This window comes from Ranitomeya variabilis, chromosome 4, assembly GCF_051348905.1.
Source record: "Ranitomeya variabilis isolate aRanVar5 chromosome 4, aRanVar5.hap1, whole genome shotgun sequence".
In the NCBI taxonomy this organism is placed as follows: domain Eukaryota; kingdom Metazoa; phylum Chordata; class Amphibia; order Anura; family Dendrobatidae; genus Ranitomeya; species Ranitomeya variabilis.
This window is the reverse complement of record NC_135235.1, coordinates 299,773,214-299,801,170: the sequence shown is the minus strand read 5'-3', so window position 1 is coordinate 299,801,170 and position 27,957 is coordinate 299,773,214. Positions and strand designations below refer to the sequence as shown.

At 43.8% G+C, this 27,957-nt stretch overlaps 1 protein-coding gene across 1 annotated transcript; it reads left to right on the top strand.

Moving 5' to 3' along the window:
• The first annotated feature begins 228 nt into the window (after positions 1-228).
• Positions 229-27,621, top strand: LOC143767856 (germ cell nuclear acidic protein-like). Its single transcript, XM_077256379.1, has 11 exons — positions 229-376; positions 22,727-22,808; positions 22,879-22,912; positions 23,294-23,381; positions 24,045-24,090; positions 24,179-24,249; positions 24,560-24,602; positions 24,699-24,843; positions 25,302-25,431; positions 26,405-26,612; positions 27,447-27,621. The coding sequence occupies exons 1-11, from the start codon at positions 229-231 to the stop codon at positions 27,523-27,525; spliced, it is 1,074 nt and encodes a 357-aa protein (XP_077112494.1). The 3' UTR covers positions 27,526-27,621.
• The last annotated feature ends 336 nt before the right edge of the window (positions 27,622-27,957 follow it).

Here is a 27,957-nt window from a genome sequence, read left to right as displayed (position 1 = left end):
TACTGCATGTCTCATTATGATGAAAATGGACAGTTAAGTAAAGTTCTTTATTATAAAACAAATTGGACGCCCCCTAATGTGTGTGCGGTGGTTCCTGAAGCTGAAGTACTGGAGAAAGCAGAGGACTGTGACCAAAACGTGAGTGTTATACACCACATGCATAGCATGGGAGAATCAGGAAACTGTTTATTTGTGGGGTGCCAGAATGTGGGAACACACTACCGCACCATGCACTTTACAACCTGGTGTAGTCAGCAGGATTCAGAAACCTCATACAGAGACAGCGGAGGGACTCCAGAAAAAGCTAAGACTGCAATTGTTGAGGCACCCAAGATGGTGGATGAAGGAGCGAAAACCAGAATAGGCTCCACCTGGCGTAGGTATCTATGAAGTGAAATGGCATGAAAGCCTGTCCTGCCCAAGAGGTGGTCTGTATCGAGAAGACGTCCCATCGTGAGCGGTGCCCACCAAAGTGGTGGCAGCGGAAGAAGAAACCTCGTCTGTTTCTGCCAGTCACTAGAGAATGGGCGGGTACTCGCATAGAACGGTGGAACTGCCAGAAGTAACCACACCCAGGGAAGACTAGAGTCCAAGAATAGTACTCCTTGAGGTGAGTGAGCCAGTGCGATTGTCGGTGAGACAGCAGAAGCGAAAGAACATGCTGATGGAGAAGTACAACTTCCTGATCGTACTTGATGGCTGGTTCTATGGACTCATCCTCAGCAGTGGGTCCAGACAGGCTGAATAGAGGCGCAGGTGTTGTGAATTTGGTTTCTGGGCTCCCCCGGTGGTTACTGGTGGTACTGAACTTGTGTGCTTCATCTCCTCTGTTCACCTGTTTCCATCAGGATGTGGGAGTTTCTATTTAGCCTTGCTCCCCAGTCATTTCTATGCCGGCCAACAATGTTACCAGAAGCCTTTCTGTTGCATGTTCCTGCTCCTAGACAACTATCAGCTAAGTTGGACTTGTTGTCCTAAGTTTGTTTTGCACTTTCGTTCCAGTTCTCTGTGATTGAATATTTCTGAGGCTGGAAGCTCTTGTGAGCTGAAATTGCCACTCTGGTGTCATGAGTTGATATTAGAGTCTTAAAGTAATTTCAGGATGGTATTTTGAAAAGGGTTTTCAGCTGACCGTGAAGTTCCCTTTTCTGTCTTCCTACTATCTAGTAAGCGGACCTCAATTTGCTAAACCTATCTTCATACTTCGTATGTCAATTTCCTCTAAAATCACCGCCAATATATGTGGGGGCTACTGTCTGCCTTTTGGGGAAAATTTCTCTAGAGGTAAGCCAGGTCTGTATTTTCCTCTGCTAGGGTCAGTCAGTTCTCCGGCTGGCGCTGGGCGTCTAGGGATAAAACGTAGGCACGCTACCCGGCCACTGTTAGTTGTGCGGTAGGTTTAGCTCATGGTCAGCTCGAGTTCCCATCTTCCAAGAGCTAGTCCATTTGTATGCTTTATTACGTTCTCTTGCCATTGAGAACCATGACACGCAGGATAGTGCAGGTGGAGGAGGAAATGTGGCTAGGAGGTGTGAAGGCAGCGGAGAGTCCAGGGGCCGGCAAATTTGGGAAAAAGACCTTGGGGCAAAGATCTTGTCAAAACTTCTGAAAGTGGAGCAGGAGAACCAGACGGAGCTGTAAGTGCCTAAGCGGTCAAGGCAATGCCTTCATCATGCAGGAACTGCTGATACACTTCAGCCACATGAGGCCCAGCATTGTCATGCTTCAGAAGGAAGTCATGGCCTACTGCATCTGCATTTAGTCTCACAGTGGGTCTTAGGGCCTCATCCCAGTACCTAATGGCAGTCAGGGTACCTCTGGTTAGCACACGGAGGGTTGCGAGCCCCACCAAAGGAATGTCTCTCCACACCATTACTGACCTACTGCCAAAATGGCTCTTGCTGGAGGATGTTGTAGGCAGCAGAACATTCTCCATGGGGTTGCCAGACTCTGTAACGTCTGTCACATGTGCTGAGTGTGAACCTGCTCTCATCCATGAAGAGCACAAAGCGCCAATGTCGAATATGCCAATCTTGGTGTTCTCTGGAAAATGTCATTTGCCCTGCACGTTGTTGGGCTGTAAGCACAACACCCACTTGTGCTTACATACCACCCTCATGGTGTCTGTTTCTGACAGTTTCAGCAGACACATGGATGTTAGTGGCCTGCTAGTGCTTGCTTTGCAGGGCTCTGACATTGCTTCTCCTGTTCCTCTTTGCATAAAGGAGGAGGTAGGATTGTTGCTCTCCTACGGCTCCCTCCATGTCTCCTGGTGTACTAGCCTGTCTCTTGGTATGTGCTCCATGCTCTGGACACTGTGCTGATAGACATAGCTACCCTTCTTGTCACAGCTTGCATTGATGTGCCATGCTAGATGAACTGCACTACTTGAGCAGCTTCTATTGGTTGTAGATACCGCCTCATGCTAATGTGCGGCACCTCTAGGTGTGAGAGCAAAGACAAAATGCAAAAGTGATAACAACAACAGCCAAAATGGATAATAACAGAGAAATGGTCTGTGGTCACCCCCTGTAGAACCACTTATGTATAGGTGTTGTTTTACTAATTGCCTATCGTTTCTACCTGTTGTCTTTTCCCATTGCACAACAGGAAGAGAATTGGATTCACAATCAGTGTTGTTTCATAACTGGATAGGTTTATTTCACAGAAGTGTGATTGACTTGGAGTTACATTGTGTTGTTTAAGGGTTCCCTTTATTTATTTTTTTGAGCAGTGTATAATATGAAACTAGGGTTGAGCGAAACGGGTCGATCATTTTCAAAAGTCGCCGACTTTTGGCTAAGTCGGCGTCTCATGAAACCCGATCCGACCCCTGTGCTTGTCGGCCATGCGGTACGCGACTTTCGCGCCAAAGTCGCGTTTCAATGACGCGAAAAGCGCCATTTCTCAGCCAATGAAGGTGAACGCAGAGTGTGGGCAGCGTGATGACATAGATCCTGGTCCCCACCATCTTAGAGAAGGGCATTGCAGTGATTGGCTTGCTGTCTGCGGCGTCACAGGGGCTATAAAGGGGCGTTCCCGCCGACCGCCATCTTACTGCTGCTGATCTGAGCTTAGGGACAGGTTGCTGCCGCTTCGTCAGAAGCAGGGAGAGCGTTAGGCAGGGTCCACTAACCACCAAACCGCTTGTGCTGCAGCGATTTGCACTGTCCAACACCACCTTCGGTGTGCAGGGACTGTGGAAGCTATTTATTTTTTTTTTTCCCCTCAGCGCTGTAGCTCATTGGGCTGCCCTAGAAGGCTCCGTGATAGCTGTATTGCTGTGTGTACGCCACTGTGCAAACCAACTGCTTTTTTCAAAGCACATATCCTCTTGTTCCTTCCTTTCTGCACAGCTATCTTTTTTGTTTGTCCACACTTTTTATTTAATTTGTGCATCAGTCCACTCCTATTGCTGCCTGCCATACCTGGCTTAGATTACTGCAGGGAGATAGTAATTGTAGGACAGTCCCTGTTTTTTTTTTGTTTTTTTTGTGGGAGATTAAGATTGGCATTTCTGCTACAGTGCCATCCCTGTGTGTGCCATCTCTCACTGAGTGGGCCATAGAAAGCCTATTTATTTTTTCCGTGATTTGTGTTCTAAATTCTACCTCAACACAAAAACACTACATCAATCAGTGGGAGAAAAATATTGGCCTCAGTCAGGGCTTGTGTGTCACTGCTGTGTGTGCTATCTCTCATTCAGTGGGCTATAGCAAGCCTATTTATTTTTATTTTTTTTTTAATATTATTTGGTTTCTAAAGTCTCCCTGAAAAAAAAAAAAAACCTAAAAAAACAGTGGGAGAGTAATATTGCCCTTTCAGCTTGTGTGCCAGTCTTGACTCCTGGGTGTGCCACCTCTCTCTCTCATTCAGTGGGCCATAGAAAGGCTATTTTTTTTTTTGGTTTTTTTAATATTATTTGGTTTCTAAAGTCTCCCTGAAAAAAAAAAAAAAAACATAAAAAAACAGTGGGAGAGTAATATTGCCCTTTCAGCTTGTGTGCCAGTCTTGACTCCTGGGTGTGCCACCTCTCTCCCTCTCATTCAGTGGGCCATAGAAAGCCTATTTATTTTTTTTTTTAAATATTATTGGGTTTCTAAAGTCTCCCTTAAAAAACAAAAAATACATAAAAAAACAGTGGGAGAGTAATATTGCCCTTTCAGCTTGTGTGCCAGTCTTGACTCCTGGGTGTGCCACCTCTCTCTCATTCAGTGGGCCATAGAAAGCATTTTTTTTTTTTTCCTTGATTTGTGTTCTAAAATCTACCTCAACACAAAAACACTACATCAATCAGTGGGAGAAAAATATTGGCCTCAGTCAGGGCTTGTGTGCCACTGCTGTGTGTGCTATCTCTCATTCAGTGGGCTATAGAAAGCCTATTTATTTATTTATTTTTTTTCTTATTATTTGGTTTCTAAAGTCTCCCTGAAAAAAAAAAAAATACATAAAAAAACAGTGGGAGAGTAATATTGCCCTTTCAGCTTGTGTGCCAGTCTTGACTCCTGGGTGTGCCACCTCTCTCCCTCTCATTCAGTGGGCCATAGAAAGCCTTTTTTTTTTTATTTTTTTAAATATTATTGGGTTTCTAAAGTCTCCCTTAAAAAACAAAAAATACATAAAAAAACAGTGGGAGAGTAATATTGCCCTTTCAGCTTGTGTGCCAGTCTTGACTCCTGGGTGTGCCACCTCTCTCCCTCTCATTCAGTGGGCCATAGAAAGCCTATTTATTTTTTTTAAAAAATATTATTGGGTTTCTAAAGTCTCCCTTAAAAAACAAAAAATACATAAAAAAACAGTGGGAGAGTAATATTGCCCTTTCAGCTTGTGTGCCAGTCTTGACTCCTGGGTGTGCCACCTCTCTCTCTCATTCAGTGGGCCATAGAAAGCCTTTTTTTTTTTTTTTTTTTTTTTAATATTATTCAGTTTCTAAAGTCTCCCTTAAAAAACAAAAAATACATAAAAAAACAGTGGGAGAGTAATATTGCCCTTTCAGCTTGTGTGCCAGTCTTGACTCCTGGGTGTGCCACCTCTCTCTCTCATTCAGTGGGCCATAGAAAGGCTATTTTTTTTTTTGGTTTTTTTAATATTATTTGGTTTCTAAAGTCTCCCTGAAAAAAAAAAAAAAAACATAAAAAAACAGTGGGAGAGTAATATTGCCCTTTCAGCTTGTGTGCCAGTCTTGACTCCTGGGTGTGCCACCTCTCTCTCTCATTCAGTGGGCCATAGAAAGGCTATTTTTTTTTTTTGTTTTTTTAATATTATTTGGTTTCTAAAGTCTCCCTGAAAAAAAAAAAAAAACATAAAAAAACAGTGGGAGAGTAATATTGCCCTTTCAGCTTGTGTGCCAGTCTTGACTCCTGGGTGTGCCACCTCTCTCCCTCTCATTCAGTGGGCCATAGAAAGCCTATTTATTTTTTTAAAAAAATATTATTGGGTTTCTAAAGTCTCCCTTAAAAAACAAAAAATACATAAAAAAACAGTGGGAGAGTAATATTGCCCTTTCAGCTTGTGTGCCAGTCTTGACTCCTGGGTGTGCCACCTCTCTCTCATTCAGTGGGCCATAGAAAGCATTTTTTTTTTTTTCCTTGATTTGTGTTCTAAAATCTACCTCAACACAAAAACACTACATCAATCAGTGGGAGAAAAATATTGGCCTCAGTCAGGGCTTGTGTGCCACTGCTGTGTGTGCTATCTCTCATTCAGTGGGCTATAGAAAGCCTATTTATTTATTTATTTATTTTCTTATTATTTGGTTTCTAAAGTCTCCCTGAAAAAAAAAAAAAAAACATAAAAAAACAGTGGGAGAGTAATATTGCCCTTTCAGCTTGTGTGCCAGTCTTGACTCCTGGGTGTGCCACCTCTCTCCCTCTCATTCAGTGGGCCATAGAAAGCCTTTTTTTTTTTATTTTTTTAAATATTATTGGGTTTCTAAAGTCTCCCTTAAAAAACAAAAAATACATAAAAAAACAGTGGGAGAGTAATATTGCCCTTTCAGCTTGTGTGCCAGTCTTGACTCCTGGGTGTGCCACCTCTCTCCCTCTCATTCAGTGGGCCATAGAAAGCCTATTTATTTTTTTTAAAAAATATTATTGGGTTTCTAAAGTCTCCCTTAAAAAACAAAAAATACATAAAAAAACAGTGGGAGAGTAATATTGCCCTTTCAGCTTGTGTGCCAGTCTTGACTCCTGGGTGTGCCACCTCTCTCTCTCATTCAGTGGGCCATAGAAAGGCTATTTTTTTTTTTGGTTTTTTTAATATTATTTGGTTTCTAAAGTCTCCCTGAAAAAAAAAAAAAAAACATAAAAAAACAGTGGGAGAGTAATATTGCCCTTTCAGCTTGTGTGCCAGTCTTGACTCCTGGGTGTGCCACCTCTCTCCCTCTCATTCAGTGGGCCATAGAAAGCCTTTTTTTTTTTATTTTTTTAAATATTATTGGGTTTCTAAAGTCTCCCTTAAAAAACAACAAATACATAAAAAAACAGTGGGAGAGTAATATTGCCCTTTCAGCTTGTGTGCCAGTCTTGACTCCTGGGTGTGCCACCTCTCTCCCTCTCATTCAGTGGGCCATAGAAAGCCTATTTATTTTTTTTAAAAAATATTATTGGGTTTCTAAAGTCTCCCTTAAAAAACAAAAAATACATAAAAAAACAGTGGGAGAGTAATATTGCCCTTTCAGCTTGTGTGCCAGTCTTGACTCCTGGGTGTGCCACCTCTCTCTCTCATTCAGTGGGCCATAGAAAGCCTTTTTTTTTTTTTTTTTTTTTTAATATTATTCGGTTTCTAAAGTCTCCCTTAAAAAACAAAAAATACATAAAAAAACAGTGGGAGAGTAATATTGCCCTTTCAGCTTGTGTGCCAGTCTTGACTCCTGGGTGTGCCACCTCTCTCTCTCATTCAGTGGGCCATAGAAAGGCTATTTTTTTTTTTGGTTTTTTTAATATTATTTGGTTTCTAAAGTCTCCCTGAAAAAAAAAAAAAAAACATAAAAAAACAGTGGGAGAGTAATATTGCCCTTTCAGCTTGTGTGCCAGTCTTGACTCCTGGGTGTGCCACCTCTCTCTCTCATTCAGTGGGCCATAGAAAGGCTATTTTTTTTTTTGTTTTTTTAATATTATTTGGTTTCTAAAGTCTCCCTGAAAAAAAAAAAAAAACATAAAAAAACAGTGGGAGAGTAATATTGCCCTTTCAGCTTGTGTGCCAGTCTTGACTCCTGGGTGTGCCACCTCTCTCCCTCTCATTCAGTGGGCCATAGAAAGCCTATTTATTTTTTTTAAAAAATATTATTGGGTTTCTAAAGTCTCCCTTAAAAAACAAAAAATACATAAAAAAACAGTGGGAGAGTAATATTGCCCTTTCAGCTTGTGTGCCAGTCTTGACTCCTGGGTGTGCCACCTCTCTCTCATTCAGTGGGCCATAGAAAGCATTTTTTTTTTTTTCCTTGATTTGTGTTCTAAAATCTACCTCAACACAAAAACACTACATCAATCAGTGGGAGAAAAATATTGGCCTCAGTCAGGGCTTGTGTGCCACTGCTGTGTGTGCTATCTCTCATTCAGTGGGCTATAGAAAGCCTATTTATTTATTTATTTATTTTCTTATTATTTGGTTTCTAAAGTCTCCCTGAAAAAAAAAAAAAAAACATAAAAAAACAGTGGGAGAGTAATATTGCCCTTTCAGCTTGTGTGCCAGTCTTGACTCCTGGGTGTGCCACCTCTCTCCCTCTCATTCAGTGGGCCATAGAAAGCCTTTTTTTTTTTATTTTTTTAAATATTATTGGGTTTCTAAAGTCTCCCTTAAAAAACAAAAAATACATAAAAAAACAGTGGGAGAGTAATATTGCCCTTTCAGCTTGTGTGCCAGTCTTGACTCCTGGGTGTGCCACCTCTCTCCCTCTCATTCAGTGGGCCATAGAAAGCCTATTTATTTTTTTAAAAAAATATTATTGGGTTTCTAAAGTCTCCCTTAAAAAACAAAAAATACATAAAAAAACAGTGGGAGAGTAATATTGCCCTTTCAGCTTGTGTGCCAGTCTTGACTCCTGGGTGTGCCACCTCTCTCTCTCATTCAGTGGGCCATAGAAAGGCTATTTTTTTTTTGGTTTTTTTAATATTATTTGGTTTCTAAAGTCTCCCTGAAAAAAACAAAAAAAACATAAAAAAACAGTGGGAGAGTAATATTGCCCTTTTAGCTTGTGCGCCAGTCTTGACTCCTGGGTGTGCCACCTCTCTCTCTCTAATTGTGGGCCATAGAAAGCCTTTTTTTTTTTTTTTTTTTTAATATTATTTGGTTTCTAAAGTCTCCCTGAGAAAAAAAAATAAATAAATTAGGTGGGAGATTAATATTGACATTAGTGCTTGAGTGACAGTCCTGCGTGTGTGTCATCTCTGTGATTTTGTGCCACAGAAAACAGAGTGTGTAACATTGTGCCTGATTTTCCTTGTGGTCTCACCAACCTGTTAAGGGATATTGAAATCATACTGAAGTTATAGCTCACCGTGTAAGTTGTTTGACAGCAACAAATAAAGTTACTTTGGTTAAGATTTTAAAACAATGAGGAAGTCTGGTGCAAGAGGTCGTCGTGGGCGTTCATTGTCAGCTGGTAATGATGGTAGTGGTAGTGGAGCATCAGGTGGTCGTGGGGATAAAAATATTCCACCTAAGTCTGGAGCTGTGGAGCCAGTTTCGTCGTCAGGCTACACAAGGCCTGGAACGCTCTCTTTTCTGGGAGTAGGAAAACCGCTTTTAAAGGCGGAGCAGCAACAGCAAGTTTTGGCTTACATTGCAGACTCAGCCTCTAGCTCTTTTGCCTCCTCTTCCGAAACTGGTAAATGTAAAAGCAGCGCGTCGCTTGTGGATGTTCACGGTCAGGGACAAGTCGCTTCCTTGTCCTCCTCAGCAAAAACTACAACAAGAGAGAAGGATGCAGCAGGCGACACAACGGGTCACTCCATGGAGCTCTTTACACATACCGTCCCTGGCTTAGAAAGTGAAACATTTAACAGGCCATGCCCATTACAAGTATATTCTGACATGGAGTGCACTGATGCACAGCCACAGCCAGAGTACTATGCTGCTCCTTTGACTCAGACCACCACATTGCCCTCTCAGGGTACAGATCCACAATCAGACCCTGATGAGACTATGTTGCCCCGCCACGAACGCTATACCACCGACCGACACAGTGACACAGACGAAGTTGCACACGAGCTCGAAGAGGAGGTAATAGATGACCCAGTTATTGACCCCGATTGGCAGCCATTGGGGGAACAGGGTGCAGGCGGCAGTAGTTCAGAAGCGGAGGTGGAGGAGGGGCCGCAGCAGGCATCAACATCGCAACAGGTTCCATCTGCCGGGCCCGTATCTGGCCCAAAACGCGTGTCAAAGCCAAAACCTGTTGGAGCACAGCGTTTCCATCCGGTTAAAGCTCAGTCTGCAATCCCTGAAAAGGGATCCGAGTCTAGGAAGAGTGCAGTCTGGCATTTTTTTAAACAACATCCAACTGATCAGCGCAAAGTCATCTGTCAAAAATGTTCAACTAGCTTAAGCAGAGGTCAGAATCTGAAAAGTCTAAATACTAGTTGCATGCATAGACACTTAACCACCATGCATTTTCAAGCCTGGACTAACTACCAAACGTCCCTCAAGGTTGTAGCACCCTCGGCCAATGAAGCTAGTCAGCAACGCAACATCCCTTCCGTCACTGTAAGGCCACCATTTTCTGCACCACCGGCAGTATCTGTGCAGGTTTCTTTGCCAGCCAAAAGCAGTCAGGGTCAGGGAACCACCAGTTTTGTAGGAGGAAATATTGCATCTAGGGCACCGGCGGAAACAATACCGTCTCCAACCGTCTCTCAGTCTGCCATGTACACCGGCACACCTGAAAGTTCCACGATCTCCAGCTCTCCAGTCCAGCTCACCCTACATGAGACTCTGGTTAGAAAAAGGAAGTACTTATCCTCGCATCCGCGTACACAGGGTTTTAACGCCCACATAGCTAGACTAATCTCGTTAGAGATGATGCCCTACCGGTTAGTTGAAAGCGAAGCTTTCAAAGCCCTGATGGAGTACGCTGAACCACGATACGAGCTACCCAGTCGACACTTTTTTTCCAGAAAAGCCATCCCAGCCCTGCACCAGCATGTTAAACAGCGCATCGTCCATGCACTCAGGCAATCTGTGAGTACAAAGGTGCACCTGACTACAGATGCATGGACCAGTAGGCATGGCCAGGGACGTTATGTGTCCATCACGGCACACTGGGTGAATGTGGTGGATGCAGGGTCCACAGGCGACATCAATTTAGGGACAGTTGTGCCTAGCCCACGGTCTAGGAAACAGTTGGCTGTAGGCGTTCGCACCCCCTCCTCCTCCTCCTCCTCGTCCTCCTGCAGAAGCTACAGCTCTTCCACAGAACGCAGTCTGCCAACCACTCCATCGGCAGATGACACTGTTGCACACCAGTTGTCCCATTATGGGCCAGCTACTGCCAAGCGTCAGCAGGCTGTATTGGCTATGAAGTGTTTGGGCGACAACAGACACACCGCGGAAGTTCTGTCCGAGTTCTTGCAACAAGAAACGCAGTCGTGGCTGGGCACAGTAGATCTTGAGGCAGGCAAGGTAGTGAGTGATAACGGAAGGAATTTCATGGCTGCCATCTCCCTTTCCCAACTGAAACACATTCCTTGCCTGGCTCACACCTTAAACCTGGTGGTGCAGTGCTTATTGAAAACTTATCCTGGGTTCTCCGACCTGCTCCTCAAAGTGCGTGCACTTTGCTCACATATCCGACGTTCGCCTGTACACGCCAGCCGTATGCAGACCTATCAGCGGTCTTTGAACCTTCCCCAGCATCACCTAATCATAGACGTTGCAACAAGGTGGAACTCAACACTGCACATGCTTCAGAGACTGTGCGAACAGAGGCGTGCTGTTATTTATTTGTGGGAGGATACACGGGCAGGCAGTAGGATGGCAGACATGGAGTTGTCAGGTGTGCAGTGGTCTAAGATACAAGACATGTGTCAAGTCCTTCAGTGTTTTGAGGAATGCACACGGCTGGTTAGTGCAGACAACGCCGTAATAAGCATGAGCATCCCCCTAATGCGTCTGCTGATGCAAAGTTTGACGCACATAAAGGAGCAGGCGTCTGCACCAGAGGAAGAGGAAAGCCTTGATGACAGTCAGCCATTGTCTGGTCAGGGCAGTGTACAGGACGAGGTAGCGGGCGAAGAGGAGGTGGAGGACGAGGAGGATGATGGGGATGAGTATATTTTTAATGCCGAACCTTTCCTGGGGGCACAGGAAATTGGTTGCGTGTCACGGCCGGGTTCTGGTTTTTTGAGGGACACAAGTGACGTAGATTTGCCTGCAACTGCCCCTCAACCAATCACAACCGGAGATTTGACAACTGGAACTTTGGCCCACATGGCGGATTATGCCTTACGTATCCTAAAAAGGGACACACGCATTACGAAAATGATGAACGATGACGATTACTGGTTGGCCTGCCTCCTTGATCCACGCTATAAAGGCAAATTGCAAAATATTATGCCACATGAGAACTTGGAACTAATATTAGCAACCAAACAATCAACTCTTGTTGACCGTTTGCTTCAGGCATTCCCAGCACACAGCGCACGTGATCGTTCTCACACGAGCTCCAGGGGGCAGCAGACTAGGAGTGTTAGGGGTGCACACATCAGAAGTGGCGTTGGACAGAGGGGTTTTCTGACCAGGTTGTGGAGTGATTTTGCTATGACCGCAGACAGGACAGGTACTGCTGCATCAATTGAAAGTGACAGGAGACAACATTTGTCCAGTATGGTTACTAACTATTTTTCATCCCTTATCGATGTTCTCCCTCAACCGTCATTCCCATTTGATTACTGGGCCTCCAAATTAGACACCTGGCCAGAATTGGCAGAATATGCATTGCAGGAGCTTGCTTGCCCGGCAGCAAGTGTCCTATCAGAAAGAGTATTCAGTGCTGCAGGTTCAATATTAACCGAAAAAAGGACTCGTCTGGCTACCCAAAATGTTGACGATCTAACATTCATTAAAATGAACCACAACTGGATTTCGAAATCTTTTGCCCCACCTTGCCCGGCCGACACCTAGCTTTCCTATGAAAGGCTCTTGCCTGTGAATTACTTTTCTAATGTCTAATTTGCTGCAGCTGATTGTACAGCATACGACATGTTTACACCTCCCTAAATGGCCAAACTCCCCACACGGGGCCGTGGTATCGCGACTTGGCGCAAGCACCCGTGAGACTGCTGTTTGTCTGAAGAGGTGGGTGTGCTCGCTTTTGGTTGACGGCATTGCTACTGGGTCCCTCATAGTACAATGTAGTGTCTCTGGCGGTGGTGGTGCGCACCCAACGTCAGACACACCGTTGTAACATGAGGGGCCCTGGGGCGGTCCCGCCGGCCTCTAGAGAGTTCCCCCCTACCCCAGCTCAAAATGTGCTCTACCACATGCAAAATTATGTCGCACAGCTCCACCAATCTTTAGTCTATTCGCTGACATCATTCAATGTCTGGCACTGACAATACAAATTTGTAGACATCTATAATGCAACTTAAAGTAGTCTGTGTCTGTGTCCTATATTGGCACCATTAAATAGTTACTGCCAAATTACTATGTCAGAAACTCAGCAGATGAGCCCACCCCTGTACCTAAGTATGCCACCTTTTTTTTTGTTTTGGTTGTTTTGCAAGACATTAACATCTATTTATATTTTGGGAGTACTGGGACAGACACTCCTTGCACTACTCCTCCACTCACCACCAAGCTGCCCGTGTATCCATGTAACCGCTGTAAAACTACCATGAGCCTATTGTTTGTTATTTTAGGCCTTTGAAGCCTGTCTGCGGTCCCTCCTTCCACTAGTCCTCCACTGACCAGACCACTGCTGCCCGTGTACCCCTGGAACCAATTATAAAGTGCCTACAGCCAGCCCATTTTTTTATGTTAGGCCTTTGAAGCCTGTCTGCGGTCCCTCCTTCCACTAGTCCTCCACTGGCCAGACCACTGCTGCCCGTGTACCCCTGGAACCAATTATAAAGTGCCTACAGCCAGCCCATTTTTTTATGTTAGGCCTTTGAAGCCTGTCTGCGGTCCCTCCTTCCACTAGTCCTCCACTGGCCAGACCACTGCTGCCCGTGTACCCCTGGAACCAATTATAAAGTGCCTACAGCCAGCCCATTTTTTTATGTTAGGCCTTTGAAGCCTGTCTGCGGTCCCTCCTTCCACTAGTCCTCCACTGACCAGACCACTGCTGCCCGTGTACCCCTGGAACCAATTATAAAGTGCCTACAGCCAGCCCATTTTTTTATGTTAGGCCTTTGAAGCCTGTCTGCGGTCCCTCCTTCCACTAGTCCTCCACTGACCAGACCACTGCTGCCCGTGTACCCCTGGAACCAATTATAAAGTGCCTACAGCCAGCCCATTTTTTTATGTTAGGCCTTTGAAGCCTGTCTGCGGTCCCTCCTTCCACTAGTCCTCCACTGACCAGACCACTGCTGCCCGTGTACCCCTGGAACCAATTATAAAGTGCCTACAGCCAGCCCATTTTTTTATGTTAGGCCTTTGAAGCCTGTCTGCGGTCCCTCCTTCCACTAGTCCTCCACTGGCCAGACCACTGCTGCCCGTGTACCCCTGGAACCAATTATAAAGTGCCTACAGCCAGCCCATTTTTTTATGTTAGGCCTTTGAAGCCTGTCTGCGGTCCCTCCTTCCACTAGTCCTCCACTGACCAGACCACTGCTGCCCGTGTACCCCTGGAACCAATTATAAAGTGCCTACAGCCAGCCCATTTTTTTATGTTAGGCCTTTGAAGCCTGTCTGCGGTCCCTCCTTCCACTAGTCCTCCACTGACCAGACCACTGCTGCCCGTGTACCCCTGGAACCAATTATAAAGTGCCTACAGCCAGCCCATTTTTTTATGTTAGGCCTTTGAAGCCTGTCTGCGGTCCCTCCTTCCACTAGTCCTCCACTGGCCAGACCACTGCTGCCCGTGTACCCCTGGAACCAATTATAAAGTGCCTACAGCCAGCCCATTTTTTTATGTTAGGCCTTTGAAGCCTGTCTGCGGTCCCTCCTTCCACTAGTCCTCCACTGACCAGACCACTGCTGCCCGTGTACCCCTGGAACCAATTATAAAGTGCCTACAGCCAGCCCATTTTTTTATGTTAGGCCTTTGAAGCCTGTCTGCGGTCCCTCCTTCCACTAGTCCTCCACTGACCAGACCACTGCTGCCCGTGTACCCCTGGAACCAATTATAAAGTGCCTACAGCCAGCCCATTTTTTTATGTTAGGCCTTTGAAGCCTGTCTGCGGTCCCTCCTTCCACTAGTCCTCCACTGACCAGACCACTGCTGCCCGTGTACCCCTGGAACCAATTATAAAGTGCCTACAGCCAGCCCATTTTTTTATGTTAGGCCTTTGAAGCCTGTCTGCGGTCCCTCCTTCCACTAGTCCTCCACTGGCCAGACCACTGCTGCCCGTGTACCCCTGGAACCAATTATAAAGTGCCTACAGCCAGCCCATTTTTTTATGTTAGGCCTTTGAAGCCTGTCTGCGGTCCCTCCTTCCACTAGTCCTCCACTGACCAGACCACTGCTGCCCGTGTACCCCTGGAACCAATTATAAAGTGCCTACAGCCAGCCCATTTTTTTATGTTAGGCCTTTGAAGCCTGTCTGCGGTCCCTCCTTCCACTAGTCCTCCACTGACCAGACCACTGCTGCCCGTGTACCCCTGGAACCAATTATAAAGTGCCTACAGCCAGCCCATTTTTTTATGTTAGGCCTTTGAAGCCTGTCTGCGGTCCCTCCTTCCACTAGTCCTCCACTGACCAGACCACTGCTGCCCGTGTACCCCTGGAACCAATTATAAAGTGCCTACAGCCAGCCCATTTTTTTATGTTAGGCCTTTGAAGCCTGTCTGCGGTCCCTCCTTCCACTAGTCCTCCACTGACCAGACCACTGCTGCCCGTGTACCCCTGGAACCAATTATAAAGTGCCTACAGCCAGCCCATTTTTTTATGTTAGGCCTTTGAAGCCTGTCTGCGGTCCCTCCTTCCACTAGTCCTCCACTGACCAGACCACTGCTGCCCGTGTACCCCTGGAACCAATTATAAAGTGCCTACAGCCAGCCCATTTTTTTATGTTAGGCCTTTGAAGCCTGTCTGCGGTCCCTCCTTCCACTAGTCCTCCACTGGCCAGACCACTGCTGCCCGTGTACCCCTGGAACCAATTATAAAGTGCCTACAGCCAGCCCATTTTTTTATGTTAGGCCTTTGAAGCCTGTCTGCGGTCCCTCCTTCCACTAGTCCTCCACTGACCAGACCACTGCTGCCCGTGTACCCCTGGAACCAATTATAAAGTGCCTACAGCCAGCCCATTTTTTTATGTTAGGCCTTTGAAGCCTGTCTGCGGTCCCTCCTTCCACTAGTCCTCCACTGACCAGACCACTGCTGCCCGTGTACCCCTGGAACCAATTATAAAGTGCCTACAGCCAGCCCATTTTTTTATTAGGCCTTTGAAGCCTGTCTGCGGTCCCTCCTTCCACTAGTCCTCCACTGGCCAGACCACTGCTGCCCGTGTACCCCTGGAACCAATTATAAAGTGCCTACAGCCAGCCCATTTTCTTATGTTAGGCCTTTGAAGCCTGTCTGCGGTCCCTACTTTAAATACTCCTCCACTCACCACCAAGCTGCCTGCCCGTCTATCCATGTAACCGCTGTAAAACTGCAATGAGCCTATTGTTTGTTATTTTAGGCCTTTGATAGCCTGTCTGCGGCCCCTACTTGCAATACTCCTCCACTGACCACAATGCTGCCTGGAGTGCCTGCTTGTGTATCCATGTAACCGATGTAAAACTGCCATGACTGCCTACTGTTTGTTATTTTAGGCCTTTGATAGCCTGTCTGCGGCCCCTACTTGCAATACTCCTCCACTGACCACAATGCTGCCTGGAGTGCCTGCCTGTGTATCCATGTAACCGATGTAAAACTGCCATGACTGCCTACTGTTTGTTATTTTAGGCCTTTGATAGCCTGTCTGCGGCCCCTACTTGCAATACTCCTCCACTGACCACAATGCTGCCTGGAGTGCCTGCCTGTGTATCCATGTAACCGATGTAAAACTGCCATGAGTGCCTACTGTTTGGTATTTTAGGCCTTTGATAGCCTGTCTGCAGCCCCTACTTGCAATACTCCTCCACTGACCACACCAATGCTGCCCGTGTACCCCTGGAACCTATTTAAAAGTTCATAGAGCCTAGTTATATATTTTATTTACTATTAATAAGGCCATGATGGACTACGCTGTACCACGCTACAAGCTAACCAGTCGACACTTCTTTTGCGAGAAAAGCCATCCCAACCCTCCACCAGCATGTAGAAGACCGCATTGTCCATGCACTCTGGCAATCTGTGAGTACAAAGGTGCACCTGACAACAGACGCATGGACCTGTAGGCATGGCCACGGAAGATTACGTGTCCATTACGGCGCAATGGGTTAATGTGTTGGATGCATGGTCCACAGGGGACAGCCTACTAAGTCTGTCTGCAGTCCCTAATTCAAATTGTCCTCCACTGTCTAAATCGGAGCTTCCACCTTCTGGCTTTCGGCCTATAGTATCAGAAATTAAACTGCATTTGGCCTTCAACTTTGGTTAGGGCCTACTAACGGCTTCTGCCCCTCCCTGGTGTTGCCCTCAACTAAATAAAGCTGAGCTTCAACCTTCTGCTCCAAATTACCATTTTAAAAAATGCAATAGGCTTTTCCGGCCTACTAAAGGTGTCTGTCTGTGTGCCCCTGCCTGGTGTTGTCCTCAACTAAATAAAGCTGAGCTTCAACCTTCTGCTCCAAATTACCATTTTAAAAAATGCAATAGGCTTTTCCGGCCTACTAAAGGTGTCTGTCTGTGTGCCCCTGCCTGGTGTTGTCCTCAACTAAATAAAGCTGAGCTTCAACCTTCTGCTCCAAATTACCATTTTAAAAAATGCAATAGGCTTTTCCGGCCTACTAAAGGTGTCTGTCTGTGTGCCCCTGCCTGGTGTTGTCCTCAACTGAATAAAGCTGAGCTTCAACCTTCCGGCTCTCATTAAGTGGTTTTTAAAAAACAAAATGGTGGTTAGGGCCTAATAACGGCTTCTGCCCCTCCCTGGTGTTGCCCTCAACTAAATAAAGCTGAGCTTCAACCTTCTGCTCCAAATTACCATTTTAAAAAATGCAATAGGCTTTTCCGGCCTACTAAAGGTGTCTGTCTGTGTGCCCCTGCCTGGTGTTGTCCTCAACTGAATAAAGCTGAGCTTCAACATTCCGGCTCTCATTAAGTGGTTTTTAAAAAACAAAATGGTGGTTAGGGCCTACTAACGGCTTCTGCCCCTCCCTGGTGTTGCCCTCAACTAAATAAAGCTGAGCTGCAACCTTCTGCTCCAAATTACCATTTTAAAAAATGCAATAGGCTTTTCCGGCCTACTAAAGGTGTCTGTCTGTGTGCCCCTGCCTGGTGTTGTCCTCAACTAAATAAAGCTGAGCTTCAACCTTCTGCTCCAAATTACCATTTTAAAAAATGCAATAGGCTTTTCCGGCCTACTAAAGGTGTCTGTCTGTGTGCCCCTGCCTGGTGTTGTCCTCAACTGAATAAAGCTGAGCTTCAACCTTCCGGCTCTCATTAAGTGGTTTTTAAAAAACAAAATGGTGGTTAGGGCCTACTAACGGCTTCTGCCCCTCCCTGGTGTTGCCCTCAACTAAATAAAGCTGAGCTTCAACCTTCTGCTCCAAATTACCATTTTAAAAAATGCAATAGGCTTTTCCGGCCTACTAAAGGTGTCTGTCTGTGTGCCCCTGCCTGGTGTTGTCCTCAACTGAATAAAGCTGAGCTTCAACCTTCCGGCTCTCATTAAGTGGTTTTTAAAAAACAAAATGGTGGTTAGGGCCTACTAACGGCTTCTGCCCCTCCCTGGTGTTGCCCTCAACTAAATAAAGCTGAGCTTCAACCTTCTGCTCCAAATTACCATTTTAAAAAATGAAATAGGCTTTTCCGGCCTACTAAAGGTGTCTGTCTGTGTGCCCCTGCCTGGTGTTGTCCTCAACTAAATAAAGCTGAGCTTCAACCTTCTGCTCCAAATTACCATTTTAAAAAATGCAATAGGCTTTTCCGGCCTACTAAAGGTGTCTGTCTGTGTGCCCCTGCCTGGTGTTGTCCTCAACTGAATAAAGCTGAGCTTCAACCTTCCGGCTCTCATTAAGTGGTTTTTAAAAAACAAAATGGTGGTTAGGGCCTACTAACGGCTTCTGCCCCTCCCTGGTGTTGCCCTCAACTAAATAAAGCTGAGCTTCAACCTTCTGCTCCAAATTACCATTTTAAAAAATGCAATAGGCTTTTCCGGCCTACTAAAGGTGTCTGTCTGTGTGCCCCTGCCTGGTGTTGTCCTCAACTAAATAAAGCTGAGCTTCAACCTTCTGCTCCAAATTACCATTTTAAAAAATGCAATAGGCTTTTCCGGCCTACTAAAGGTGTCTGTCTGTGTGCCCCTGCCTGGTGTTGTCCTCAACTGAATAAAGCTGAGCTTCAACCTTCCGGCTCTCATTAAGTGGTTTTTAAAAAACAAAATGGTGGTTAGGGCCTACTAACGGCTTCTGCCCCTCCCTGGTGTTGTCCTCAACTAAATAAAGCTGAGCTTCAACCTTCTGCTCCAAATTACCATTTTAAAAAATGCAATAGGCTTTTCCGGCCTACTAAAGGTGTCTGTCTGTGTGCCCCTGCCTGGTGTTGTCCTCAACTGAATAAAGCTGAGCTTCAACCTTCCGGCTCTCATTAAGTGGTTTTTAAAAAACAAAATGGTGGTTAGGGCCTACTAACGGCTTCTGCCCCTCCCTGGTGTTGCCCTCAACTAAATAAAGCTGAGCTGCAACCTTCTGCTCCAAATTACCATTTTAAAAAATGCAATAGGCTTTTCCGGCCTACTAAAGGTGTCTGTCTGTGTGCCCCTGCCTGGTGTTGTCCTCAACTAAATAAAGCTGAGCTTCAACCTTCTGCTCCAAATTACCATTTTAAAAAATGCAATAGGCTTTTCCGGCCTACTAAAGGTGTCTGCCCCTCCCTGGTGTTGTCCTCAACTGAACAAAGCTGAGCTTCCACATTCTGGCTTTCGCCCTATACTATCAGATATTAAACTGCATTTGGCCTACTAGTGTAGTTAGGCCCTTGAAACAGTGTCTGCTGCTCTTGGGTTTGCTACTCCACTGAACAAAGCAATGCCGCCTGTTTAGTCCTGTTACCAATTTTGAACTGCATTTAGCCTACTTTATTCTTTGGCCCTATATCTGTTTCCTCCTCATCCTGCCCATTGCCCAGCCACTGCTAAATGAGTCTGCTGGTACATTGACCTAGACCACTACATTCCCCTTGTACTCTACACAGCCAGAATCTGACCCTGCTGAAAGTAAGGTTCCCCTTCCCGCATGTTATACCACCTTACACAGGGACAAAGAGGAAGGTGCAGATGAAAGTGCAGGTTCCTTCATCAGGTGGGAGGGCATACTCGTTGGCGACGTCACTGGCACAGGGCCCCTCAGAGTACGCAAAAGTGTCGCTGCTGGTGGGAGGCGCCCCCGCCATGCAAACACACCGCCGTACTTTGAGGGGCCCTGTGCCAGTGCCAATGCGAACGAGTGGGCCCCCCCCTGCTTGCTCAGGATCACAGCACTTGCAACGTTTAAATACTTACCTTTCCCTGCAACACCGCCGTGACGTAGTCCGCATTTCCTGGGCCCACGAAAAACTTGAGCCAGCCCTACTCCCCCCACAACTTTCCCCCAATTCCCTATGCCCAACTATTATTATACAGTTAATTAAGATTGGCAAGCTTCAGAAACAAGAATGGATGTTTTTGGCATTAAAATGGGCACTGTAGGTGTTTTCCTGGCCTCCACTCACTGCCGACTATGCTTCCCCATTGACTTGCATTGGGTTTCGTGTTTCGGTCGATCCCCGACTTTTAGCGATAATCGGCCGACTGCACTCGACTCGACTCTGGACAAAATCGGGTTTCCCAAAACCCTACTCGATCTTAAAAAAATGAAAGTCGCTCAACCCTATATGAAACTACTATCAACATTTCAATTCAAGTAAAATACGTAGCCTAAAGAATGTACTACCAGAGGCCATCGCATAAAAAAATGGATTTACAGAGTCCATCTCCATCTTATATAATGTAAATAATGGACAATGTATTTCAGGAAGAGCATGAAAGGTTTCCTCTTTTGATCTTTATTTTTGAGAAATAAAAGGTGCAAATATTATATTTGATGAAATGTCGAATTTCCAGTGAATGTTCTCTTTTCTTTGGTCAAGGATTAAAAGAAGAACTGTATAAAGAACATGTATTTATTTTATTCTGAGGCCTTTTAAACCTAGGAAATAATAGTTTTACCTTGTAACTATTACTTTTATATCTTTATATTTAAAAAATAAGTAAAACAAATTGCTTTTCATTTTATTTTTGCTTTTTTTTTTACTAAATAAAATAATACAAATAAATAATATTATAAAAATAAAAGCTATACAGTGCATGCATTGGACCTTAACGGGAACATGGTCTGGTCATGGTGTGGTATTATAGGTCATTTTAAAAATTGTATATGACACATTCCCTTAAAGAAAAACAAGAAAAAAATTGCCTCCTCCTAGATAGTGCAGCCGGCAGGTGTGGCTGGCCTGATTTTCAAACTGTGTTTTTTCTTTTTTTTTTTTTAGGAATTTATGGATAACATGAAAGAAAAGTATTACATACACATTATGCATGAGATCATGCATGCAGCGCAGCCCTGCCCCAGAGAATATCATTAACTCTAAACTGAGAATAAAGATTAAACAACAACCACAAGGCGGATATCATCAACCAAGGTATAATTTTAATCAGTTTAACGGCACTGACCTGACACTGTCTGTAGGTTACTGTGCACAATCCTGCTGACAGGTTCCCTTCAAGATGTTGTGTACTTGCTTGATTTGGTCTCCTATTGAATCCAATGAGGTTTGGGTATGTTCGGCAAACTTTTAACGGTATGTGCCCACGGTCAGAAATCAGCAGCGCTTTGAACGCAGCACATGTCCGCTGCATCCAAAGCGTTTCTGGATTTTGAACGCAGGAGATTCCACATGTCTTCATTGAGGCATAAAGAATCACGGCGTCCAATACATTGTACCGGTGACATTTATCTTCAGGGGACTCACGCCTCTGCGAGATAAATTGACATGCTGGAGTCTGGAAAGACGCACCGCGTGATCATCTCCATGGGTGATCCGCAGACATCGTTGCATTCATAGTATCCATGGAATTTCTTGAAATTCAATCCACTATGCTGTAACATCTGGACGATGCGGGTTGGACGCTGCGGATGTATGCAGTATCCAACACTCAGCGTTTACTGACCATGGGAACGTACCCTCAATATTCTGTGAATCGAACCGAACCTTGAAAAGTTTGCTCATCTCTAGTGGTGACCCTCGGTCATCAAATGTATGATGAGTGGCATTGTTCCACAAATCATACACCTGCGCATAAACATACATGGCTCCAATATCAATATATTAAAAGGCATTTTGGAATATGATGTGTTTAGATACTTTGCGAGTGAAATAGTCCTGACTTCAGCCATATATCTATTTTACTTATTGAGCAGGCGCCAACTGAAGCTCCAGTAAGGTTACAGCGGATCAAGCAGTGTGAGGCTTATCAGACATATACTGTAAGTTACCGTGACTTTATCTAATTTGCCTCAATGAGGTGGTGGAGATTCCTTTTAGGGTTTTATTAGACTTCTTATCATTCACACTCATATGTCAGGGATCCTGTTTCTTTATTATTTGTTTCCTTTTTATACTTTCTAATTTGTATTAGACTGCTAGATTTTAAAATACAATTTCACTTGTGGCGGCTTTTACAGTCATTTCAACTCCCTTGTGGTCCTATAGCACAGTGGTTAGTGCTGTTACCTTCTGATACTAACTAGGGATTCATTCCTGAGAAAATGTTATCAGGATTATTTTACCACCTACGAAAACAGACATTTTTTAATCTCCTTTTATTAAGTCTACTAACATCATAAATTAAGCAGTAGCACTTCTGTACAGTCCACCTACTGCGGGCAGCATGGTGGCTCAGTGGTTAACACTGGTATATCCCTAACTTTGGAGCTCTGGGTTCTAACCCAACTATGTGTTATTTATCAATGATGGATTTTATTTTTAGTTCTCCCTTGTATTGTGAGCTTTCACCAATATTTGTGATATAATTTCCCTTTCCTATCTTAAATATAGATCCCTCATCTTTGTTGCGGCACTAGGCCTGAGGAGGTCACTGGTTCAGTGCCGAAACGTGTAGTCCTGTTTTTTTATGAATCTCAAGAAAAGTCTTTGTAAGGATTCCCTGGATACTTTCGATTCTTCAGCAGCGCTGTGTTACCTGCACTCTTTTTTATTCTCTTGGGGTAAGAGGGATAAGGATTCTGCCAATCTATCAGTGTGTGTTTTTTTAATGTTGGTTATGTTTATTTTTCCTAACAATTGGAAATGTGCGGGATCAGGAAAATTAGAGGGATAGTTCTTTTTACCTGGTTTTCTTTTTGTTCATTGTTTTGAATACATATTTAAATAAAGTGTTAGCAGAAAATAAAAGAAAAATGTCATTCTAATGATGTCACAAAGGACAGAACGCTACAGAACACGCCGTCATCCAAAGTTCCGTTGAGGGTGTTTGTAGGAGTTTGTGGAGAGAGGAGTGTTTTCAGTGAGTTCTTGAGTTTTTCAAATATGTTTAGAAAAAAGCGCTTTAAGCGAATAATTGTTTTTTCTGACAGCAAGGACAGTCATGATGATGAAGACTTCCATCAGGTAATTTCCAATTTTACATTGTTAACTAATTAGAATACACTTAGGCTAAAAAATCCCAAAGAGCTACAATGGGGAGACGGGTTGGGTTAGTTTACAGGGTAAAGATTGCCCTCAGGTTTGGTACTTGTGACAATTTGTCCATGTACAGGATACATAAAAATATTGTATGAAGACCAGTAAATGTCATCACCTTCCATATTCATATCCTAATCACAAGTATTTCCTACATCTGTCATACTCTGGACATGAAATAAGCAAAGGCCAATGGTGAACACATTTATATAGGCGTCTAAATGCAAAACAGAGGCATATGGGATAAGATTATAAATTGGGCATATTCATATTTACTGATTTTATTTGACATGTTTGATACTATTCCAGTCTCATCCAAGGAAGAGGCCAGTTCCCAGGTCCCCAAGCCTGATTGACACCAGTGGCTTGGATTCCAGTTCATCATCGAGTAAACCAGGTACTGTGTCTGATACAGAAAAGGGTCTGATATATTGATAGCTGTCATTGTGGTCATCATTGGGTGCAGCTTCCGTGCACATTTTAGTAAGGGTTTGGATATATTTATATTGTATATCTATGGTAATGAGCAGCGGTGTAATTAGAGTCCAAAGGGCCATGGGATAAAACTTAGAGGTCTTACATCAGAAGCATATTGGTCAGATATACAGGCCTCTGTAATAATGTCTGCTGTTCTAGCTCCCATCCTGTAATAATGTCACCATCCTGGCCTCCATCCTATAATACTGTCCTCTGTCCTGAACAAATGTCCCCCATCATGCAATGATGTATTCCTCATCCCTTTCTTGTCATAATGTACTCCATCTTGGCCCCATCTCATAATAATTCCCCTCTTCTTGGCTACCATCCTGCAATAATGTCCCCCATCTTAACACCATCCAGTAATATTGTCCTCCATCTGGGCTGCCATCCTGTAATAACATCCCCAAATCCTGACCTCTATCCAGTACTAATGTCTATCATACTGCTCTTATCCTGCAATAATGTCCCCTGATCTGCCCCATCCAGTAATAATGTCTTCCATCTTGGCTGCCATCCTGTCCATCATTACTAATACAATATTCTAAAAAGAGATGTACCGTATGTTTTTTTGCTTCCACAGATCTGAAAGTGCTATCTTTAGATAGTGATTTGAAGAATACCACCAGGTAGGACAGACATCTTATCTCTTACTAGATACTTCATGATGATTAATTATTAATGGTGGACTCATATTTTCTTACATTTATTTCAAAGAACCGATGATGACACCATTATCATTAGTGATAATGAGGATTTTAATGAAGGAGAAAGTTCCACAAATACAAGTAAGTAATTTCTAGATAAAATTCTGGTGTATGTTTTTGTATAAAGAACAATTCTTCATTTTCTGTGCTGTCTCAGGTCATGGACATTTACATTTTGGCAAAATACTTGATTGCCATGTTGACTTATGGCTACTGTTGTCCCTATAGAATTTCTTACAGCTGTGCAATGAATTTGCTTAAGTTTTACTGTTCTGCTCTGGTTTGATCCCTCTAGTATGGACCCATATACTGACATGTCTCATTAGCAAAATCATCAATTTTGAGCCTAAAACTTAGAAAAGTCTTTTCACTCTTTCATATTTTTGTACAGATGATTCATCTGATAGTGTGGAGAGCTCCGATAGTGAGGACAGGTGAGTTGTGTTGAACATATTGATCATTATAAAAAACCATGAACTAAGAAAGAAATGTTTCCTGTGAATTTATAGATGATTCCTTATTTTTCCCAGTTTGCCAATGTGCAAAATCCCTGGCTTATTCCTGGAAGGCATCGTATCACCAGGTTCCAAATATGTGACCAATTTCCAGGAGAATAAAGTGGAGCTTGTGGAACTCTTGTACGAACTGTATAATATCACCATCTTCGGGAGTAAGGTATCCTGTCATCAGTATCTGGGTTATACAAGATTTATCCATCTTCTCCCTCCTCCCACAATTATGTTCAAGAAAAGTGGCTTTAGCTTTCTAGAGAGCACCCTAACCCTGTTGTCACTGCTCTGAAATGTCGTTATTTAAAATGTCAGGAAAACCTTCTTATCTATGGATTGAGTGGAGACCTTACATGAGATCCACCATGCATAGACATAGAGATCCTCAATTTTTGGCGTGAAGTTCAATGGATTTTTTACTCTTAGAAATAAAATAATTTAGTTGACATCTGGATATTTTAGACTAAGTTTATATTTATTGTTGCTCTCACAACTTGGACTTCTCAAAATACCCCATGCCTCATATATGGAGACCAGTAATGTACATTACATGATAGTTGGGTTCTTTGTTAGATTGGCACCTAAGAGTTTACAGATATAATGGAATTTATTTCCCCCTTTTAGCTTCCAACAAAAATAAAAATCGTGTGGAATAACAGGCTGACCAAAACATCTGCTCAGACCTCTAACATTGTGGATAATAACCAACATAAGTCCATGATAGAACTTTCCGTTAAAGTCTTGGATTCTGCCGGTAGGTTTGATATTACTACATCGCTTACAGCATCTTTATAAAATAACGTATGTACATGGTAAAAAGATGCTACTTGTGCTGTAATACATGTTTTATACTCATTGTACAATCATTCATGATAAGAAATGAGTACACCCTCTTTGAATTATATGTAAAATTCAAAATAAAAAATAATTGGGCATTAGAATGTCTTAAAATAAGGCAAACACAACCTCAAAAAGAACTCTTGATAAATAACACTGTGACATTATTTGTCAAAAAGTAGGCCAACATGCAAATCCTGTATGTGAAATATTAAGAACACCTTTGCTGCTTTAATAGGAATTAATAGGGGAATTGAAAGACATGTGTTCTGCCTATAATATAGATTTTAAGGGGACCTATCAGGTTTGATAATTGTATTAGCCTCATGATAAAGGGTCAATATGTAGGCTAATAACATTATGAAGCTAACAGGCCTCTTTACTGAAAGTGCGGCACCTAGGAGAAAATGAATTTTACTTTTCCCGGGAGCCACCGGCTTTTAGTGATGCCGTCACACTCAGAGCAATTACAGTCACCACTCACAGTACTGAGAGCATCAACGGTAACCATATCCCACCAGTGACTGACAGCCAGCTCTACAGTGCACATTTCAGTGTGGCTGTCAGTCGGTGCTGCAGGGTTTTCACAGCCACTGCTCCCAGGGCTCTAAGTGGTATCTGTAATTGCTCTAGACTTGCCTGCATGGCTGAAAGCTGGCAGCTCCTACTTCCTTTGCAAAATATTGATTTTAATATTATACTTAACTTTTCACGCAGTTTTGGATAAATAAATAATTATACGGTTTTGCTTATCTGAGGTCATATTTCCCTGCCTTGGAGATCTTCTAAGGGACAGATTTGTTTTATTATGTCCTGATATGTAAAAGCAAAGAATTCAAACAGGGTGCACTTAGTTTTTCTCATGTCTGTATAAACACTTTTATTTTCAGAACGATTAAGATCCACACTTGCACACGAAATGTGTCATGTTGCATGCTGGTTGATTGATGGTGAACAGGGTGACAACCATGGTCCATTGTGGCAGGCGTATGCAAAAAGAGTTAGTTATATCCACCCTGAGCTGCCACAGGTGGAGATCTATCACAACTATACCATAAACTACAACTTCAACTATCAATGCACTTTATGTGATAACAGGTAAGTCAATCTGATCATTCAATTTTTCATGAAACACAGTTCTGTGCTGTGTTGGGTGTAAATATGTGATTCTTCAGAATTCGCTTTAGTCTGTGCCTGATGAAGAGACCGGAGTAGTCTCGAAAGCTTCCAATTTGTTACCATCTTTTCAGTTAGCCATTAAAAGGTATCAACCACTGAGGACTCTCTATTCTAAATATTTTGCAAGAAACACAATCACTGTGGAATGACACCGGTGTTGTTCTGTTGGTATGCTTTTATATTTTACTAGTATATGTGTAGACTAATGTCTGGAAGCAGTAGGGTTAAAGAAGTTGTCCACTACCTGGATAACTTCTCATACTCCTTTCTTGGCCCTGATAAAATAATAAAGCTCATACTCACCTCCTGTGCTTGCACAGTTCCCATGGTGCCGGCACTCGCTCTCCCCATGACCTTGTGTGGTGTTGTGACGCGTAACACTGATGCCCAATCAGTGCTGGTGTTACTGTCCTCACCTCTTATGGAACTGGACAGGAAGAGGAAGCCCGAGATCAGCTGAAGCCCATCACAATACCGTATGAGAGCCCCGGGGAGAGTGAGTGCCGACACCGTGGGACCGGCGCCAGTATGGGAGGTGAGTATGAGCTTTATTGTTTTATGAGGGCCAAACATTTTGATCGAAAATGTTTTATCCTAGTAGTGGAGCACCCCTTTAAGGATTCTACATTTTATTTTTTGTATGCTAGGGCCTATTATTAATGCATTTCTACAATTTGTTCTTTCTGATACAATCCAAGTTACCAACCAACATTCTTGACAGTCTGTTAACCAATATTATTTCTATCTTCCTAGATTCGGGCGTTTTAGAAAAATACCTTATAACAAATATTGCCTCCGCTGTGGTGGCCGATTACAACTGGCCACCATGTAAATATGTTACAGCGACAAGAGTAATCCAGGGTGAAGAATCAAGGAAAAATGCTCTCCTTACTGTACAATAAAAGACTGAATAAGGGAGGATTTAATATGTTGTAACAGAATCAACTTACTTAAATCAAGTTTGGGGCAGTATGGTGGCTCAGTGGTTAGAACTGCAGCCTTGCAGCTCTGTGGTCCTTGGTTCCAATCTCATCAAAAACAACATCTGCAAGGCGTTTTGTATGTTCTCCCCGTGTTTGCGTTGGTTTCCTCAGGGTTCTCTGGTTTCCTCTCACACTCCAAAGACATACAGATAGGGAACCAGGTTGTGAGTACCAATGTGTAACTTGATGGCCCTCAGCGTCGGACTGGAGCACCTTGGACCCACCAGAGAAAGTCATTCTTCGGGCCCACTATGTAGCTACGTAAAAATAAATACAAGACC